Source organism: Aspergillus puulaauensis, chromosome 2 (assembly GCF_016861865.1).
Source record: "Aspergillus puulaauensis MK2 DNA, chromosome 2, nearly complete sequence".
Lineage (NCBI taxonomy): Eukaryota > Fungi > Ascomycota > Eurotiomycetes > Eurotiales > Aspergillaceae > Aspergillus > Aspergillus puulaauensis.
Genome location: NC_054858.1, coordinates 3,544,199 through 3,562,446, shown reverse-complemented (window position 1 = coordinate 3,562,446; position 18,248 = coordinate 3,544,199). Strand labels below are relative to the sequence as shown.

Here is an 18,248-nt window from a genome sequence, read left to right as displayed (position 1 = left end):
CTACGAAGAAAAACGCTTATTAAAGAAATCAATCGCCTGTTCCTCCGACTCAACCGCTTGCCTCGACGAATCCTCAACCGCCATATCAGCCCTAACACAGAACCCATGGCCCGCTCCCAAATAAACCTTAACCTCGCCTTCCTTCCCCTCCATAACCTTCTTCACCTCCTCAATTTTGTCCGCTTTGACATTATTATCCAACTCCGCCAGCGCAAAGCTCACGGGGATTGTAATCTTTTCGATATCCTCGGGAATCGCCAACAGACTAGGATGACCCGTGAATCCAGCATCAATCAGGTTCTTCTTCGCGCCGTTTACGGTCGTAGCTGCCCCGTGGGCAAGTAGGACGGTGTGTTTTCCGCCCCAGCAGAATCCCGCCGCACCGATAGAGAGATGTCCTTCTGAGGATTGGCGGAGAGATGTGAAGAAGGATTCTACTACCGGATAGGATTTTGCGGGCCGGTTGGTGATAATGAATGGCAAGACGGCATAGATTATGTTGGCGATGTGGTACCTTATCACTTGTTAGCTGTCATCTATTTTACTTATGAAATGAAGAGAGGTGGGCGTGAATACGGTTTCGACACCCAGTCCCACAAACTGCCCGTCTTGAATACCGCGCGGAGCGTATCAATGCTCCAAACTGGTGCCGCCGTTCCTGTGAATTAATTAGCCTGCCAGTCCTGTTCCAGTTGCACATAGAACTGTAGTAATCAAGCCAAGGACATAGAATACCCACCTTTCATAAAATCCGGCAAGTAAACCCTAAACTTGCCCATGTCGGCATAATGATCCGCCAGGATTCGGTTATTGACGAACTCCCATCCAAAGGCATCCGGGATTATGACCACAATGCCTTTAACCTGGTCTGCTGGAACATTGGGCTCTGCAACATAAGTCTCTAGCCCGTGGAGAGTCGTGACGTGACCTTTGGGGACGTCGTCGCGGACATGGCCAGAGAAGCAGTCTGGGCAGGACATTGTAGCGAGATATATAAACCTACAGGGTCGAGTGTACCAATATGCAAGAAGGGAGACAAGGATAAGGGATTATGTAGAAGGTAAAAAAGAGTTCGCAAATGTTGCAATTAACTGTCGGGAATAAGAGGAGTTAACACCGAACGGTAGCTTAAGGCCGCCGGCAAATCTTACGATCTTACGAACTTGCGAAGCTTGTCTGGATAATCGGCACAGGGGAGAGGATCAATTGGACGGTCGTTCATCATTCAGGTAAAATCAAGACAGACATACATCCATTGCGAAGTGGAGATAAATCACAAGCCATAATAGACACCGTCACACAGCGTCCAAAACTTATATTACTAGCCCTAATAAATTTAGATCATGCGACTGGCGGAGTTATAAAAAGGCTTACTTTCGGGAGAACAATTCAAATATACATCAAAGAGACTATGCAAATAAGAGTCATCAATAACGGGGAATATACAGGTCCTCATTCCAAAACAGAGAACCATAACCCAGACGCAACGCCAAATCCCAGCCAAAACAAAATGACGACGCTGACCATGTCCAAAACCGAGTCATAAACCATTCCAAGTTCCCATCAATTAATCGCAGTATCAGATTGATAAAATATTCTCCGTTGGATAACCGACGAACCACTCAGCAAACGTCTTAATGGTGGTTTCGGTCTCATCGGGGAAATTATACAGAGAGGGTGAGCGACGGGACCCCATTATGATATTTTTAGTTGCTAATGTGATAACTATAACCTTCTTACAATGTGTAAACTCCTGTCTTCCAGGCGGTGCCTACATCTTGGGTGTCCTGTATCAATCCCAGACATGGTAACGACTAAAGAGAATAGATATATGGCCATATTCTTGATAATAGGTAAAAGGTCCTTTATTCCACTATCCTAGCCAACCCCCGGCTCGCAGCTACGGTACAGGGCATTATCCTAAGCCACCAGCGGAAAGAAATAGGAAGCGATAAGTAAATAGAGCCTGGTGGAAGCGAATATTTAAGAATGATGGCGAGCTCGTGGTCAGGCACATAATAATCAATGTCTTCCTCTCTTGTCTTACACCCTATTGTTTCATTCGCTACGTCTCTGTCTAGCGTTCCCAATACCAGTTAGCAATGCCCTATTTCTGCTTCCAAGCCGACCATGGTCGACATTGCTGGCCAAGCCTCCTAGGCTCAGCAGAATAGATGTGAGTCCAGCGCGGCTTATGGGATAGGCAGGCCTTGCCTCCAAATACGCTAAGAATTACTGTTCTACCCACATCATCGTGGGTGTCTTTAACCCATGTGCATATTATATAGGAGTGGAAGGATCCAAAGTCTTGCGGACGTCGAAGGCAGTGCGCGAGCTGGGGAAATACGCCGATAGTGGCCTAGTTGAGGTATTACATCCGTTTCTTGATCTATCCATATATGTATATAAATTAAGGCGTGGTGTTACAAAACACACTTTCTTGTATAACTCACATGTGGTCTAGTTAATGATCCTATAACACAGCTATGCCATAACCCATTGATCAGTGTAGTAGAGTGAAGGGCTGAGCTGGACCATCAGGCAGGCCACGTAGGTAGTACGTGAAAAAAAATGCGCCGTCCGAGGTTCGAACTCGGGTCTCCCGCTATTCTCAATATTTCCTAATTGGGAAGCGGACATAATAACCACTATACAAACGGCGCTTTTCACACAGCAAAAAGTTTTTTTTTTGATCCAATCCTTCCTCGGAATAATTCCACTTTCAGCACTGGGATCCATGTTTACAGATCCCACTGTCATGATCCACAGTATATCAACAATACGTTGGCCGGCTATAAGTCATCCTAAGTCTGAGGGCAAATGTCAGTATTTCCCGATTGTTCGTTTTTATCCTAACCATTTGGGTTGATACACTCCCAGTTAGACATGGGCTAGCAATGCTAATCACTAGGGCTCCCGTGGTCGACTTACCTAGCTAGTATCTTTATAATCATAAACGAACATTGTAGCCTATGATACATTGGATCAAAAAAAGAGCTTTTTGTTGTGTGAAAAGCGCCGTTTTATAGAGTGGTTATTATGCCCGCTAAGAGCGAAACCCTTTAAGCAACCATGGTCCCATGGTTTGTCTGTACAGCAGCCAGGCCGGCCGGGCCGGCCATGGCCCTTGTAAACACCAGCATAATGATATCAATGAGTGCAATAATATCATAGCTATACAATAATGTGTAATCAACTGGGTTGGATTTCAGGTGGATGCAAAGTTTGGTCAACGAGAACATGATGCCGAGAGTGTTGGGGCAACTAGTTGTAATACACACTTATATTCTAAATCATACCAACAGCATGCCTAGAGAGCGGCGTAATCAGGAGTCATAGAAACGCCAAAGGTTGCTGCAATGTATACAAAGTGTACCGAAGAATTTAAAATAATTACAGGTATTGTTGTGGAAGGAGCGAAGGATCATAGGACTTTTACCTGCTCTCTGTCGAGAAGAACCGCCTGTGACCAAGCAAGCATCATTACCAGAGATCTTATTCTATCGAAATTCATGAAGAACTGTTCCTGAAGTCTTTCATATCCCTCCTCCAAAAGTATCCTGCACTTTGGACCATTTTGTCCGGCAAGTATAACGGGAATGAGACTATTATACCCTGGCCGCTCCTTGGCCCGCCGAAAACAATAGGTATTGGACACAGTGGAGCCCCTTGGGGTCACGAACTAGCATGACAACCTTTTTGATTTTAAGGTCATGGTAAGGCGTATTCGGGTTCCTGGATCATGAGGCTGTATTTGTGAAGCCTAATCGCATCTTGGATATACAAGGGTGATCCCGGCCTTGCGGTTTATTGAGCCAAGGAGATACCGCCACCCGTTGAGTTTATTGATTGCGGTCGTTGATGTGTAGAATTATGTACAGGTGTCGAGATCGAAAGAGCATGTTGTTTGACGGAGCGAGCTGACGCATTGATAGCGAGTCGAATAAGAATGGATTGAGGAGCTTTCAAGCTGATAGCATGACGTACCGCATGGCGACACTCGAGCAAACGGTCCCCGCGAGCAAAAACGGATACCTAAATGGACTCAGGTCTTGCTGTAGACACTGCATCTCTGAGGGCCATAGCCCAATGGTCATCGATTCCGGTGTACGATTTTGATGATAAGCTTATACTAACTCGACATTTCTGAGAACAGGATACAGTGGGATCATAAGTATAATGTTCAAATTAGCTACATCCGTATTCATATGTTCAATAAGTAAAAATAAACATCACATCATAATTCATTCCTAAACACTGTCTCGTCTGTGGAACCAGGCCGGGCACATAAAATATCCAACTTCAAGCTCAGCACAACAACAAGAAGATGTAATACTAGGGATGCTACTTGCACCCCAACACTGCTCGTCCGTAGGTTGACGCCAGCTACCAGAATCAGAAAGTAGAGCACCCAGGGATCGACGGCCAACGGAGTACAGGGTTGTAGGGTCATCGCAATCTTGACAAGGAACAAAGCCAGCTGTATAGCAAACAATGGTGGGCGCCATCTCGAGAGGCGCCGTGCAGGAGAGGTCCGGCTTGGTGGCGGGGGTAGTAGTCGAATAGGAGTCTCGTTGTTCGTCGGCCCAACCTGTCGAGTTTCATTCCTAGGTGGGGAGACAGAAGGTGTATTAGAGAAGCGCGGGCGTACAATCAGGTCACGTTCCGGGCTGAGCGAGCCTCTTCTTTCTGCAGCGCGGTCCACGTCTTCGATAACGGGGGTCAGGTCCCCGACAGATCCGTTCGAGTCGTATACTGAATTACGCCGTACAGCGGCAGGGCTCCTCGAAAATGACCTCTTCGGAGATGCGGGCTGGTCAAATGGCGACTCAGTCGTATCATCGAGAGGATGAATCCTGGAGCCAGTGTGCATGTCAGGGGCGGAGGAGCTACTGCTGCCGCGTTTTGTGCGAAAGCCCTCGTTTGCACTAGCTCCAACTTCAAGACCGCCGAGGACCTCGTCTGCAGATGGACGCAGATCAGGATCCACCGACAGCAGACGCCATAGAAAAGTATAAAGTTGCTCGGGTAGGTCGGGGCGCATCTGTCTTTGGTCAAACCCACCCCAATCCATTATCTCTTCACGGAGCTTCTCGAGGTCCTCCCTTTCTTCGTGAATAAGATCGGCGTTTCGATATGGAAGTTGCGCGAAGCACAAGAAATACAATATCATCCCGAGGGAGAATATATCCGATTTGAACGTGAAATTGGCAAAAGGACCGTTGGGAAACTCTCGCCGCAGTACCTCCGGGGCACAATACGACACGGTTCCTGTCGCGCCGGTAGACATTCGAATGCCGTCCTGAGGTTGAACTTCACCGAAGTCGCTAACTAGGACTCGAATTCCATCACTAGTATTGTGCAGTAGACAGTTGTTGGGTTTTAGATCGCGATGGATATAGCCGCTAGCATGGAGGTACCGCAGCCCTGACGTAATGTCCTTGAAGAATGAGTATATCTCGTCGAAATGTAATTTGCGAGGTTCCCTCAAGTCGATAGGAGGTTCCGCGCCGCCTTTCGATCTCCTTCTAAGACGCTCCTTCAATTCCTGCGGGGTCGTGGATGTCTGCATGGAGCCACAAATATAGTTGTGCAGATCGCCCGCGTTGCAATATTGTTGGAGAATGAATGCGCAAGGAACACTTGGCCCGAAGGTGGTGATTTTTGCATTCTCGAGCCAAACATGCCTGTAAGAGACAAGATTTTGGTGAGAAAGGTGTTGCAGCAGTTGGACTTCGATCAAAACCTTTTCAAGCCACTCGTGATCATCCCCGACGGGCACTCGTTTACAGGCGTAATGCCCAAGAGAGACGCCGTCCAGCATATGCTTCACTAACAACACCACGCCTTTGCCACCTTTTCCCAGTACCCTCTCTTCCACAAAAAACCTTTTAAAGTAGTCCGGTGTGAATGCTGCTGACGAAATTCCGTGGCCGGTATGTGCGTGAGAGTAGCTGGATCCGCTCGAACGGCCATCCGCAAGTACAGGCTGAACGTAGCGTCGCGACAGGGGTTTGGTCGACTCTACCGAAGCAGGAGGAAGGCTATTACGGAGCATGCGAAAGTATTCCGGATTGACGAATTCCGGTTGGGTTCCGGCATGATGGTTGTCTTGAGGAGAGTTATCTCCCCGCAGCGGGCGGCGACAGTACGGACACTGGGGTTCGTCATCTTCGCGTTCGGCCGCATTTTGAATAACTAGCTGCTGCGAATCGCGATCGAAAACAACAACGGAGTCGTTATGGCGTCTGCAAGGGAGTCAATTAAGCAAGAAACCTTCTGTAACATATGGAAAGGCTGAGACTTACAGCACAACGTCATTTGATGAGCTATACGGAACAACAGACATGCCCTCAGCCATTATATATTGAAGATTGGCACATCTCCCAAAGACCCTGAAGGATGAAAGGCCATAACCATAAAGGGTGGATTATGGGGGATCTTGAAACAACAATGGTCGGCGGTGGTCCGTCCTCCGCAGAATGAGGCAGTTGCCCATGAGATGAATGGATCCAATCCGACCATGGTCGATGGTGACGCTGATGATCCCGCCCCACGTGAGTCACGGCGGTGAGCCACTAACTGATGCCCACGGCGGTCTTTACTGTTTGCTACTGCTGATACGTTGGACTTATCAAGACAAAAAAATATATCATGCGATATTGTCATAACATTTGTAACGACTTGGGTATCTAATAGAGCGATGTCAAGGACATCGAGCTCGATGATGGATCCTATCACCGGAAGCATCATCGGCGCATGCACGCTAGTACGACCTGGTCTAGCTGACGCAGTGGGTACTGTCACTGGATGCTGCCGCATATCTCCTCATTTCAGGCGCACTCGGCGACATGAATAGTGCCACGATTTCTGGACTGCGTTCTCGAGCTGTACAGCTGTCAAGTACTCACCGACTGGCCGACGACAGCTAAGCGTGCAGAGCCACCTTGCGGCGCCCTGGTGTCAAACAAGCAGGCAAGTGTGACTGGTGCGAATGGCAATTGCTCTGCTAGCGGAGGCTGTGGAGTGTTGAGAGTAAGGAGATTACAAGTCTGTTCACTCCTCCCCGCTTTCCTCGTCACTGACTTCGAGATTTGCGATGGAGTCATTATCGCTATCTTCGTCTTCATCATCAAACCCTTCGAACTCTTCTTCAGCGCCGGAAGTTGCTTCACCCGAAGCCTTTTGGTCATCGCCAGAGGCTTCGTCGATCTTGCGTTTTCGACCCATCTCTCCAAGCCTGCCTTCACGGCCCTCAATTTTCTCGCCCTCTTCACCGGATGTATACGGAGGCGGGGTAAACCAAGGGATCTTTCCTCTGAGGAAATCGTTGATAACCATCTTGGCAACGCCGTCAAGATCGGGCTCGCCTCCACGAAGAAGTCTGCCACCCTTCTTTGCAAGAATGCTGAGAAATTCAACAGGATCGTGCGGGTCTTTGAGGCCGTAAGTGCGTTCAAGATGCTTAGATTGGACACGCTTGAGAATAGCAGGAATATACTGCTCGGGGTTCTCGACGTTTTCCACTCGCACGACACCTCTGAGAAGGATATCTTCTGGAGTATCCGTCTGGCTTGGAGGAACAACACCAGGACAGTCGATGAGGTAGATTCTCTTCATCAAGGTAATGTACTGCCAAACCTTGGTTTCTCCAGGGATAGGAGCAACTGTGCACACCTTTTTCTTACGTAGCGTGTTGATAATCGATGACTTTCCTGAGTTAGGGTAGCCGATGAAACCAACCGAGATCTGCTTTCGGTCGGAGTGAAGCGATGAGAATTGCCTCAAGAGTTGAATCAGAGATCCTTTGCCGAACGAGTTGTTGATCGAAGCATGGAAAGCTAAAGTGGGATAGTCCTTCGATAGATGGCGTACCCAAGCGGCCTGGTGTATAACGTTAGCAACACCGTCACGTAATAAGTGGGAAAATAAAAAGAACGAATGTAGTAATGTGTGAAATGTTACTAAGAGCGCTGCTACGAAGTCGCCAATAGCGAAGCAGTACTCAACTCAAAAACAGAACACTGCTTAGTCCTTAACGATCGGCTTTCAAAACGAAAACCAATCAGCCTAGCTTCAGAATGAAGTTCGGCGCGAACCAGCGTCGATATGCCAAAGCTGTAACAGACAATACTTCCATAGAGAAAACGTGAAACAAAGTCACGGAAGTAGACTTGACTTAGCGATGGCATGGCTTGAGCCAATGGGTGATGGGGAATGAAAAATTGAAGACAAAAGGCAGATAAAAGGAGATAAAAGACTTACCGCTACACCGGTAGGTACAAGATCACACTTGTTGAGGACAAAGATCAAGTGCTTGTGAGGCGCCTCCTCGCGGATGTATTTCTCAATACCTCTGCAGCGTGTTCCCTCAGGGTCGCGAGCATCAATCACATGGATGACAACATCTGAGGAATCGATGACCTTGTACAGCTCGTTCCAGATTCTCTTACTCTGTCCCTTCAGGAAGACCGCTTCACGAGACGTCGGCATCGTGCCGAGCTGGAGGTCTGTCGCCACATCATCGCCAGAAACTATCGGAGTGCCATCCTCGTGGCGGCCTTGATCCGTCTTTTCAACGTAGCTATCTTGCATCTTCATCGTCTCGCCAGCCAAGTCTTCGAGAGACGAGACACCAAGTTTGACCCGTTTTCTTTGAGCTTTGGGCCCGAATGTGTCGCTATACGGTGACGTTTCGATCGCCATCTTAGCCTCATGCTGTTTCAGCCCATTGACGGTCTGGTTTTCTTTGATCAAACTCATTGGAAGCTTGTTGGTTTTGAGGAGAACCTGATACGGATCCGAAGCACGTTCGGCGACGGCCTCACGGAACGAAGACAAAGCTTCCTGCGAGATGACTCGAGTGTTCCCGAACCATTTACGGTTTGGTTCTATCCGAGCGACGGGGGCATCGCGAGATTGGTACGAGGCAGCCTGGGTGATGTTTCCCTCGGAGTCACGTTGAGGTTTACCATCCTTAAGCATGTTCAACCTCTTGACCTTCTTCGCATCTCTTCTCAAATCAGCTGTTGTACCAATCGTAATAACATTGGCTGAAGCTTACCTGTAGAAATTTTCACCCTTCACCCTCACATTGGCCATGCCATCGCCAACCTTCCCCTGGCGGTTTCGGCGCGTGGCTTCCTTCTTCCCGGAACCCATAGTGATGGAGTCCTCCAATAACTTGAATAAATCAAGGAGTGAGAGGTCTAGAAGTAGGGGGTGAAAACAAAAATGTTGGCGGAGCGCAGAAGAGAAGGAAAGAAGAGGTGAGGAGAAATTATTTTTTTTTCGACGGCGCCAAGCGGAGTCGTGCACGGACCAACAACGAGAAAATCGCTTCGATCTTTTTCCGGCTCTCGTCAACTGAACCGCGTTGCTCAGCAGCAGTCACCACAGCCCAACTTGCCGGGTTGTGAGCTCATACCAGTCCTCAATCATTGATCGCACCTTTTTCTCTCCCAATCGAATATACATCTCCGGGATTCAACCGCCGCAATGTCGCTTTTCCGCAACGGCGGCCGGACTGCCACCGTGCAGCTCCGTGGTTTCTCCTCATCCTCAAGTCTCCGTGTCGGACCTGAATCACCCAACTTCATTGAAGTCCCCAGGACAGTTCAACCAGATCTCCCTTCAAAACCCCGCGTCAAAGGTACATTACCGGTACCGCGTGAAATCTTCCCCCGTCGACGAGTGGACAAGCCCAACCAACAGTACATTGCCGCCGCTGCACCCCCCCCTACCAACCAAGAAAAGATCAATCCCGATGAGCCCCATGCCGAATACAGAGAACGGAAACGGGAAATGGCCGACATGAGAAGACAGAACCTAAAGGAGGGTCTGCTGGAGCTGCACAAGCGGAAGAAATGGACGGATAAAAAAATGGAGGAGCGAAGTCGCCAGCGACAAATCCAACGAGAGCGCGTCCTCCGCCAGAATGAACGAGACGATGAGCGCTACACTCGGCCCTCCATTGTACAGGATATGCTACCAAAGCGCACCCCTGTGTTGCCCGATCCCGGAAGAGAACAGCGGCTCGCCGAATCACGGCTCCGAGTGGAAAACAAGAAACACCAGGAGGAGCTGGAGCGCCAGGACTCGCTACACACTCTTTATATGAATGCTCGCGAATTCATTACCACCGAGGCCCAGCTAGCCGCCGAGCTCGAAAAGGTCTTCCCTGAAGGGGAGAATGAAGCTTGGCGTAGCGATTATAAGTATGGCGAAAATATTTGGAACCTGGGATTCCCCCGAAACTTAGGAACTCGCCCCGATGTCCCGAAACGCGAGTCCGAGCGCTGGGATGTTATCCAAGGCAGAGTCAAGAAGTTGGGAGAGCAGATTACGGGTGGAAAGATCTGAGGTTTAAGAGACTATTGAAGACTTGTATAATACTGTTATTTCCATGTAACTCGGAATTTGTATTTTGATTGCACCTATCTATACACCATGTACACCAATTTCTGCTATAACTATTACCATGGTCCAAATCACCTATGCGAAGATAACCAAAGGACAGGGCGCCGCCGCTATGCAATAAACAAAAAACGTAGAAGCAATTGCTTCCTTTTTGAGGTGTGCTTGCTCATACGATACGAATCACTTGCTGCTCGACTCGGAGCCAGCAGCTAAAGCAGCCCCCTATGTACCGACAGGTTTCATCGCATTAAAGGAGTTCGCCTCTCGCTGCGAAATTTCTTCATCGATGAAACATCCTAAGCCTGCAACAGCCTCGAGCATGGTTCGTGAATAGTATTCCTGAAGGTTGTAGCCCCCTGCAAGCACTCGAGTATCTTGTCGAATAGAATCAAGATGGGGGGACGGATAATAGTCGCGTAGGGTATAATAGTCTCGCTGGTTGGGAACCATCCCGCCAAAAGGATCGTAGGGCCTCTCCGGCTCTGGAGTTTTGATCTTCTTGAGACCCTTAATCAAGCCCGAACCACCTTCTTCGCTTGTCGCAGCACCAGTGGCGCCAGGCTTTTTGGAATCTGTCCCACGCAGTGCAGCCTGTTTCTGTCTGATTCTTTCCTCTTCGCTGCGTCGAGCTGAAGATTTCTTGAGCAAGACCTTCTGGCCCTCTCGCGCGATTGAAGCAGCGTCTGCCCCTCGCCCACTCGCAAGGCGGCTGAGAACTTCCTCTCGACCAGCCAACAACTCCTTTCGCTCGTTTTCGTACTCTTCCTTAGCAGCTTGCCGCCGTAGACGTGCCAGCTCTTGCTCTTGGCTTTGGCGTTCCTGGAAAGAGGTGACTTCCTTCGCTTCGAGGGCTTGGTTCGCACGAATGGAGCGCATGTTCTCCGACGCATAGCTCTGCAGGTCGGATTCGGTTTTCGCGACATCGATTTTGTTGACAAGATTGAATATGATTTCCTCCCGCTGCTCCAAGAAGTTATCCCAGTCTAGCTTGGAATCGAACTCTTCTTCTCGGCGGTTGAGGCTACAGATAGTTAGTTTTCTGTATTCTGAGAGAACGCGGGGAGTTTAAACTCACACTGTCATAACTCTGCGCCGTATATCCACCTCCCTCTCAACGTTTATATCCTCGAATGTCTGCTTGCGAAATCGGTTCTTTCTCAGTGTCTTGTGACACCCCGCTACGGGGCAGTTCGCGGGCCCTGAAGAGAATATCCTGTCCACGCAAGATTCGCACATTTTGTGGTAGCATTCTGGGTTGATAAGGAATCGCATGTCCGGGTTCAAGTACCGCGAGGATTTGCAGACGGGGCAGACCTCTATAAAGAGCGTGGTCAGCCTGGGCTCTGGATTCGTAGTCTGAGGGTGTGAACTTACCGTCTTCATCCCCGCGGTTAACCAAAGCCTCGCGAGAAGGGGGCATGGTAATAGTACCGCTACTCTGGGACGAGTAACGGTGAGATGCTTTGCGAGATGTCGGTTGGAGGGTAAGTCGCAATGTTCAAGGTTCTCGAAGCTGCTGGGCCGTTACCTAACTACCAGGCAATCTTGCGGGCCAATCACATGCGCCACCCTTTGTTCCGCGCGGCGGAATTTCTTTAGTTTTTGCCGCCTGGAAAAGTTGCAGGCCCCTCACGACTGACTCACTTTTACATCCAACTCAGTTACAAGTCTTATTTTTTTGACCCTTGGGTCGCGAACCTGTTTCCCTGTCCGTCTGGAGATGGGGGTTCCGGAAGATAACATCGAAGGCCTCGAACGCCAGCGCCTCGAACTCGAAAGCAACGTCCTACAGCTGCAGCAGTCTCTTTACCACTGGAGGGAATGGGAAGCGGAGTACGAAGGCCTAAAGGAAGATATTGTCGACTTAGAAGATGATGCTACAACAAACGATCTTTTACGAGTCAGTCGTAATTCTGGCGGGAGGCTCGTCACCGAAGATGAATTTCGGGTGATCATCGGCGAGAAACAAGGGCTCAAGCGGACAAAGACACAAGTCGTGGACCTTATTTCGAGACGAATCGACTACGTGAGGGATAATGTTGCATCAATGGAAAAAAGACTACGAGTTGCTGAAAATCGGCTGCGAGCTTTAGATACTGTCGAACAGCAACACCCTGAGTCAACGGCTGATTTTCCGATGAAAGAGATTATCGAGGAGCTTGACGAAGATGGGGAAATTATCTCAAGCAAAACTACAACACCGGGGAATCAGGCGTCTGATCTTTTGGATATCTTAAAGAAGGCCGGCGTTCAAGACATACCGGACACTCCGAAGCCATATGACTCCGCACCTGGCGACTCGTCATCGTCAGAGCCTACGTTGGAGGATCATCCTGTAAAAGCTGAAGAACATAAGCAGTACGCGCAGCCGATGACCGGACTGGAGCCCGCGTCATCTGATAACAACGGCACCTCGACGGTGCAGGCATCTGGCGGTGCGAATGATCCAACAGGACCCAAGACCGAAATTCCAGTTGTGGATATTGACGAGTCTCCGGAGGATACCAAACTCCGCCGGGAAATGTTGCAATATGGTCTTGACGAAGTCGGCGCGGTTGTCGCCGAGCTTGAGTTGGATGAAGATGCAGATGACATCTCCGTCGATGATGGGTACGATTCATACACATTTGACGATGAAGAAGAGGAAGAGGAGGAGGACGAACACGGACGTACTATCCGACCTGTATTGGACGAAAACTACCACCAGCAGATGCGTGATTTAGAAGCGAAATTGAATGCTCGGGGAATGTGGAACGTCGGAAAAGACACTACTTCACTCCCTGTAGATGTGAAAGACGACCTGGAAGAGGCATGCAAGGTCAAAATTGAGAAAACCCCGGACTCGAACAGTGAACCAGGCCCAAAGGCGAAGCCGAAGAAGAAGGTTGCCTTTGCGGATGATCTTGATATTGCTCCAGCTCCCCAACCCCCGGCTCCAGAAACAAGGAAGGTTGCAACTCGAGAGAGCGACGTCCCTGTTTTGTCAGACTCCATTGTCGAACGTACGCAGCCTATTGAGAAAGGCGCGGCCGATGCACCCGTTCCAAAGAAGACCTCCCGTTTTAAGACCGCACGCGGTATGGCAGGAGCCATCGGCGATTCAAATCCGGACGCGTCCTCTGTTGGTGGTTCACGCACTAAGTCCTCTTCTCAGCGTAAAACTGCACCGCTCGCACCGACTCCATCAATGCCGTTATTTCCTGCCAAACCTGTGGAGCTAAAGCCTTTCTCCCAACCCATATCAGATGTCACGGAAAAGTCACCGGGTTCTACTAAAAATAAAGGGAAGATCCTTGCAGATACGCTCATGGAGCGTGACATCTCTGAAGGAACCGCTGCAGCCCCAGAGCCCGATGAGCTAGACGAAGAGCTACACCGCAAGGAGATTGCCACCGAATTCCACAGAATGAAGAACAAAATGGTCAAACAAAACGGCGGCTCCCTTGAAGACGAAGAGCCAGAAATGGTACCCGTCGAAACTCAAGAAGCCCCCACGCGAATCAGCAAATTCCGGGCCGCCCGGATGAGCTAGTTGCGAGGTATATAACAAGAATTTTAGACTCGATACCCGACAATATTTGTTCATTATGATAAATCCAACATTGAATGCAGACCATTTAGTAGACGATAGGAATTCTGCACTTGTCACAATGAGCATACCATTATTCTATTGGTATGTTCATCTGTATGAATTCCAAGATGAACGACAAGGGCTCTCTGACTGATTTCCTTTTTGACGGTATTGTGCTCGCATAGAGTACTTACGGTTAGAAATAGATAGAAATTCGGTTACGTTTCACCCTCTACATCATAGTTACTTAACATAAATAGGACAAGGTCGTCAATCGTTTCCAGGAAGAGTATTAGTACTATATCCAGTCTTTGGAAGTGCTTTCGGCGGACAATGGATTGTCTGGCCTTGGCCCGACTGTTCCCGAAATAGAAAAATTACGTCGGCCTTGCTTGCTGCTAACCCGCTCCTCCGTATTGTAGTACACCGTAGCAGTGGGTTCATCCATTGAATGGTCGTCATAAATCGATAGGGCAATGCCCACATCACGAGTTTGGCCTGATGGTAATCATGGTACGTAGTAAATAAATACTATCGATGCTAAAATAGCGCGCGGCTTGTCACCGGCTAAACCCAGTGATCACCATCCAATGGCAATGCTTTTAGCGTTTCAACTAGCGACTATCAATTGAGGAGCTGGGTTAATTTTGATAGAACTGAACTCTTTCAAAGCCTAGCACAGCCGCCCATTCCGAGATTGAGGTTTATGCAGTGGTAGACACTCAAGAGAAGCTTGTTTACGGCATCCTGCGGAGCGTGGCTGTTTCTATATTTATCCAGGCACCATTGTTCCTCGTCACCACATCAACGGGGCTCTGGCAATGGTTAGTCTTATTACCTTGCGTCAGGGCCGGAAGAGCCTGCTTGACCTCGTCTCCAAAATCAATTTGCCTGGGCCTCCACCTCGCTTGTTGTCAACAATGACGTTGAAGATGTGGATAGGATCACCGAGGAGAGTTGCCTGGAAGAACAAGAGTACGTATCCAGTCTGACGCTGGCCATGCGAGAGCCGACTAAGATGGAGTGAAAGTGTCAGAATAAGCAATGCCGTTGGGTGCAATGCAATGCTCTGGTCCACCGGATCCCTCGGGCGAGCCAGTTTTCCCCTTCCGACCAGCCCATCATCGCTCGTCCCTGGTCGCTGCTCCACTCTGCTCTCTCCATCAACTTCCACTCTTCCACTTCCCTCACTCAGTGTTGACCCAACAAACGCACAGTCACTACGTTACTACTGACTTGACCTGTCCTCGATCGAGCGAAATTATGGGCTGACAGATCGGGTCCAGGCTATTCAGGAATTCTTGTCGCTCCACACATGATGTCGTGGACGGTGGAAGCCTTCTACGATGCGCGAAAATGATGCAAGGCATTTAGCCATCTGGATCTGGAATTGCAGTTCATGGGCATCATTTCCCTGCAAGATAGTGAACTTGTCATCTATACAGGGAGCACCTAGATTAATGCAAGATTGCGGGGTTTTTTCCCATGAAACCTCGCAAGGTGGGCAACAGGCACACCAGGACAAAGCCTTTCACTTGCCCAGTGGCATGAGCAGAACCGGCCAGCTATGGTCCGGTGGTGGGCTTGTTAACACCATCAGGACCACTTGCTTCCGTGGGTGAAGCCTTAATTTGCCTCCCAGGCTCGCCGAAATTCACTGAACCATGTATCGGAAAATTCTTGTCCAAGGCAGGGTCAAGCCCGGCCTAGCACCTTCCCCGATGGCCCACTGTTGACTGATTACTTGTGTCGGTTTTACTGGCCGCCTAGTGCCAGGGAGATGCATCCCGAAGTTGTTCTAAATCAAAATCTTAACTCCACCGCAGCCATGACGTCTGGCCCATCATCATTCACCATGTTCCAGGCCCGATACTTTCGGTCAGATCACAGTCTTGTCCATGCTGTCATCATTGGGCCAACCTTGAGCCGTCTTTCCAAGGTTCACAGCTTGGTGAAAGCTGATGATTACATACCATATTGTAACTTACCTGGAGAACCCACCCGAAGTTATAAATTCGACTCCCCTCCAGCAGTAATGGACAAAAGTCAAATCTAACACTTCCCTCTACACTCGCTTCAGCAGTTTGACATGCCTATCGTCAACATGAGGAACTTCGCTACCGTTGCAGCTTTTGCTGCTGGTGCCCACGCACTTGTTCCCCGTGACACCAGCTGCTGCTTCCACATCTCAGCATCCGGCGAGACCTCTGGCCAAGTCGGTCAGCTTGGTGATGGACAGAACCGCATCGGCGGCGACACTCCCCAAGGCCAGTTCTGCATCGATTCAGATGGCTCCATCACTGATGGCAGCGGACGTGGCTGCATTTTGACTCGTACGTCAATGATCTAAACACATTGTTGGATAGATTGCTAATGGTTTGCTTCATATAGCCCCCACAACACAGTTCCAGTGTGACCTGGGCGCGAACCCTACCCCAGGATTCTCTGTCAACACAAACGGCCAGCTCGAGTACAACGGACAAACCAACTTCGTTGCCTGTGAAACTGGTGAAAATGGTGGCCTGAACATCTACACCTCGCCCGACAGCGGAGACGTCACCGGCTGCGTGAGTGTGCAACTGAACGCCGATTCTTGCGCGGGATCGGGTGCCGGTTCCGGTTCTAGCTCTGCCCCGGTCCAGCCCTCATCTTCCGCTCCCATACCTAGCTCTAGTGTCCCAGTGATCTCACCCTCCCCTAGTGTTCCTGGAGGTGGTGGACAAGGCCCAGGCTCAAGCTCCGTCCCCATCGCCTCCCCTTCCCCTAGTGTTCCTGGAGGTGGTGGACAAGGTCCCGGCGAAGGCTCTGCTACCGTCCCCGGCACCTCTCCTTCCCCTAGTGTTCCTGGAGGTGGTGGACAAGGTCCCGGCGAAGGCACTACTACTGTTCCTGGCTCTACTGCTACCGTCCCCATTGTCTCCACCTCGCCTAGCGGTCCCGGTGTTGGTGGTGGTGGTGGAGTAGGCCCTAGCGGCACGCCTGGCACTTGTGAGGGCTGCCCTGCCACAGCAACTGTATACACTACTGTTACAGTTGGCTGCCAACCCGGTGTTCCTGGTGGCGGCGGCGAGACCCCAACCGCCCCTGGCGGTGGTGGTGAAACCCCTACTGGACCTGCTGGCGGTGGTGAAACCCCTACTGGCCCTGCTGGCGGTGGTGAAACCCCTACTGGACCTGCTGGCGGCGGTCAAACCCCTACTGGACCTGCTGGCGGCGGTCAAACCCCTACTGGCCCTGCTGGCGGTGGTGAAACCCCTACTGGACCTGCTGGCGGCGGTCAAACCCCTACTGGACCTGCTGGCGGCGGTCAAACCCCTACTGGCCCTGCTGGCGGTGGTGAAACCCCTACTGGACCTGCTGGCGGCGGTCAAACCCCTACTGGCCCTGCTGGCGGTGGTGAAACCCCTACTGGACCTGCTGGTGGTGGTCAAACCCCTACTGGCCCTGCTGGCGGTGGTGAAACCCCTACTGGCCCTGCTGGCGGTGGTGAAACCCCTACTGGACCTGCTGGCGGTGGTCAGACTCCCTCCGGCACCCAGCCCAGCGGAAGCTGCCCTACCGACCTTTCGGGCAACTACGAGTACCCCCATCTGATCGTCCCGGTTGACTCGTCCTCTCCAGACCAGGCCGCAGGTACCTCTTTCAACGGAACTGTGTCCTCGTCTGTGTCAACCATCTTCAACTTCGACATCCCCGAATCGGATGCTGGAAAGACTTGTAGCCTCGTCTTCCTCTTCCCTAAGAAGGAAGACCTCGAGACTTCGTCATACAGCTTCAGCGGAGACGGCAAGGTTCAATTCGGAGCCCTGACCTCGCCGGCCACCCAGCAGACCACCTACAACACGGCTCCGGCTATTGGCCAGAACTACGGTGAATTCACTATCTCCCCCGGCAACTCCTATGTCATCAGCACCACCGAGTGCCCTGCTGGCCAGACTGTCGGCTTCGAGATGTCGAACACTGGAAGCACCGACCTCGACTTCTTCGAGGACTACAACCCTTCGCCGTGAGTACCCCCGCACCTATATGACACTTTTGATGAAACAGTAGCTAACTTGGAGATAGACTTGGTCTGTACATCACCGTCTGCTAGATTGGATAAAGGTGATCCAAGATCTAATCGGTGATTCTGTCTGGGTATGAAAGGCAGACAGGATTGCTGATGGAAGGCGCGAAACGAAAAGATGACCATGATGGCCGTAATGAGTTGTACAACATACCTAACTTTCATATGTTCCAGATTAGTTAGTATAACACT

At 50.3% G+C, this 18,248-nt stretch overlaps 7 protein-coding genes and 1 non-coding gene across 8 annotated transcripts; 3 read left to right on the top strand and 5 right to left on the bottom strand.

The window, feature by feature from the left end:
• APUU_21458S (dienelactone hydrolase family protein) lies at window positions 1–980 on the bottom strand (the record flags this gene model as incomplete). The annotated part of the gene is made up of 3 exons (XM_041700212.1): window positions 1–514; window positions 577–658; window positions 740–980. The coding sequence occupies 3 exons, from the start codon at window positions 978–980 to the stop codon at window positions 1–3; spliced, it is 837 nt and encodes a 278-aa protein (XP_041553220.1).
• Window positions 981–2,572: 1,592 nt separating this feature from the next.
• On the bottom strand, window positions 2,573–2,663 carry APUU_t20014S. Its single transcript has one exon. It is a non-coding gene; the product is annotated as a tRNA-Gly (tRNA).
• A 1,574-nt stretch (window positions 2,664–4,237) lies between these two features.
• On the bottom strand, window positions 4,238–6,361 carry IKS1 (protein kinase IKS1; the record flags this gene model as incomplete). Its single annotated transcript, XM_041700211.1, has 2 exons — window positions 4,238–6,248; window positions 6,309–6,361. The coding sequence occupies 2 exons, from the start codon at window positions 6,359–6,361 to the stop codon at window positions 4,238–4,240; spliced, it is 2,064 nt and encodes a 687-aa protein (XP_041553219.1).
• Window positions 6,362–7,056: 695 nt separating this feature from the next.
• On the bottom strand, window positions 7,057–9,162 carry NOG2 (putative GTPase NOG2; the record flags this gene model as incomplete). Its single annotated transcript, XM_041700210.1, has 3 exons — window positions 7,057–7,884; window positions 8,266–9,013; window positions 9,065–9,162. 3 exons carry the CDS (start codon window positions 9,160–9,162, stop codon window positions 7,057–7,059), a joined length of 1,674 nt encoding a protein of 557 aa, XP_041553218.1.
• Window positions 9,163–9,498: 336 nt separating this feature from the next.
• APUU_21455A (uncharacterized protein) lies at window positions 9,499–10,362 on the top strand (the record flags this gene model as incomplete). Its single annotated transcript, XM_041700209.1, has 1 exon — window positions 9,499–10,362. The coding sequence occupies one exon, from the start codon at window positions 9,499–9,501 to the stop codon at window positions 10,360–10,362; it is 864 nt and encodes a 287-aa protein (XP_041553217.1).
• A 279-nt stretch (window positions 10,363–10,641) lies between these two features.
• TFB3 (TFIIH/NER complex subunit TFB3) lies at window positions 10,642–11,839 on the bottom strand (the record flags this gene model as incomplete). Its single annotated transcript, XM_041700208.1, has 3 exons — window positions 10,642–11,440; window positions 11,495–11,735; window positions 11,794–11,839. The coding sequence occupies 3 exons, from the start codon at window positions 11,837–11,839 to the stop codon at window positions 10,642–10,644; spliced, it is 1,086 nt and encodes a 361-aa protein (XP_041553216.1).
• A 300-nt stretch (window positions 11,840–12,139) lies between these two features.
• Window positions 12,140–13,951, top strand: APUU_21453A (prefoldin-like protein; the record flags this gene model as incomplete). The annotated part of the gene is made up of 1 exon (XM_041700206.1): window positions 12,140–13,951. The coding sequence occupies one exon, from the start codon at window positions 12,140–12,142 to the stop codon at window positions 13,949–13,951; it is 1,812 nt and encodes a 603-aa protein (XP_041553215.1).
• Window positions 13,952–16,079: 2,128 nt separating this feature from the next.
• Window positions 16,080–18,083, top strand: APUU_21452A (putative GPI anchored cell wall protein; the record flags this gene model as incomplete). The annotated part of the gene is made up of 3 exons (XM_041700205.1): window positions 16,080–16,323; window positions 16,382–17,996; window positions 18,056–18,083. 3 exons carry the CDS (start codon window positions 16,080–16,082, stop codon window positions 18,081–18,083), a joined length of 1,887 nt encoding a protein of 628 aa, XP_041553214.1.
• Window positions 18,084–18,248: the final 165 nt, after the last annotated feature.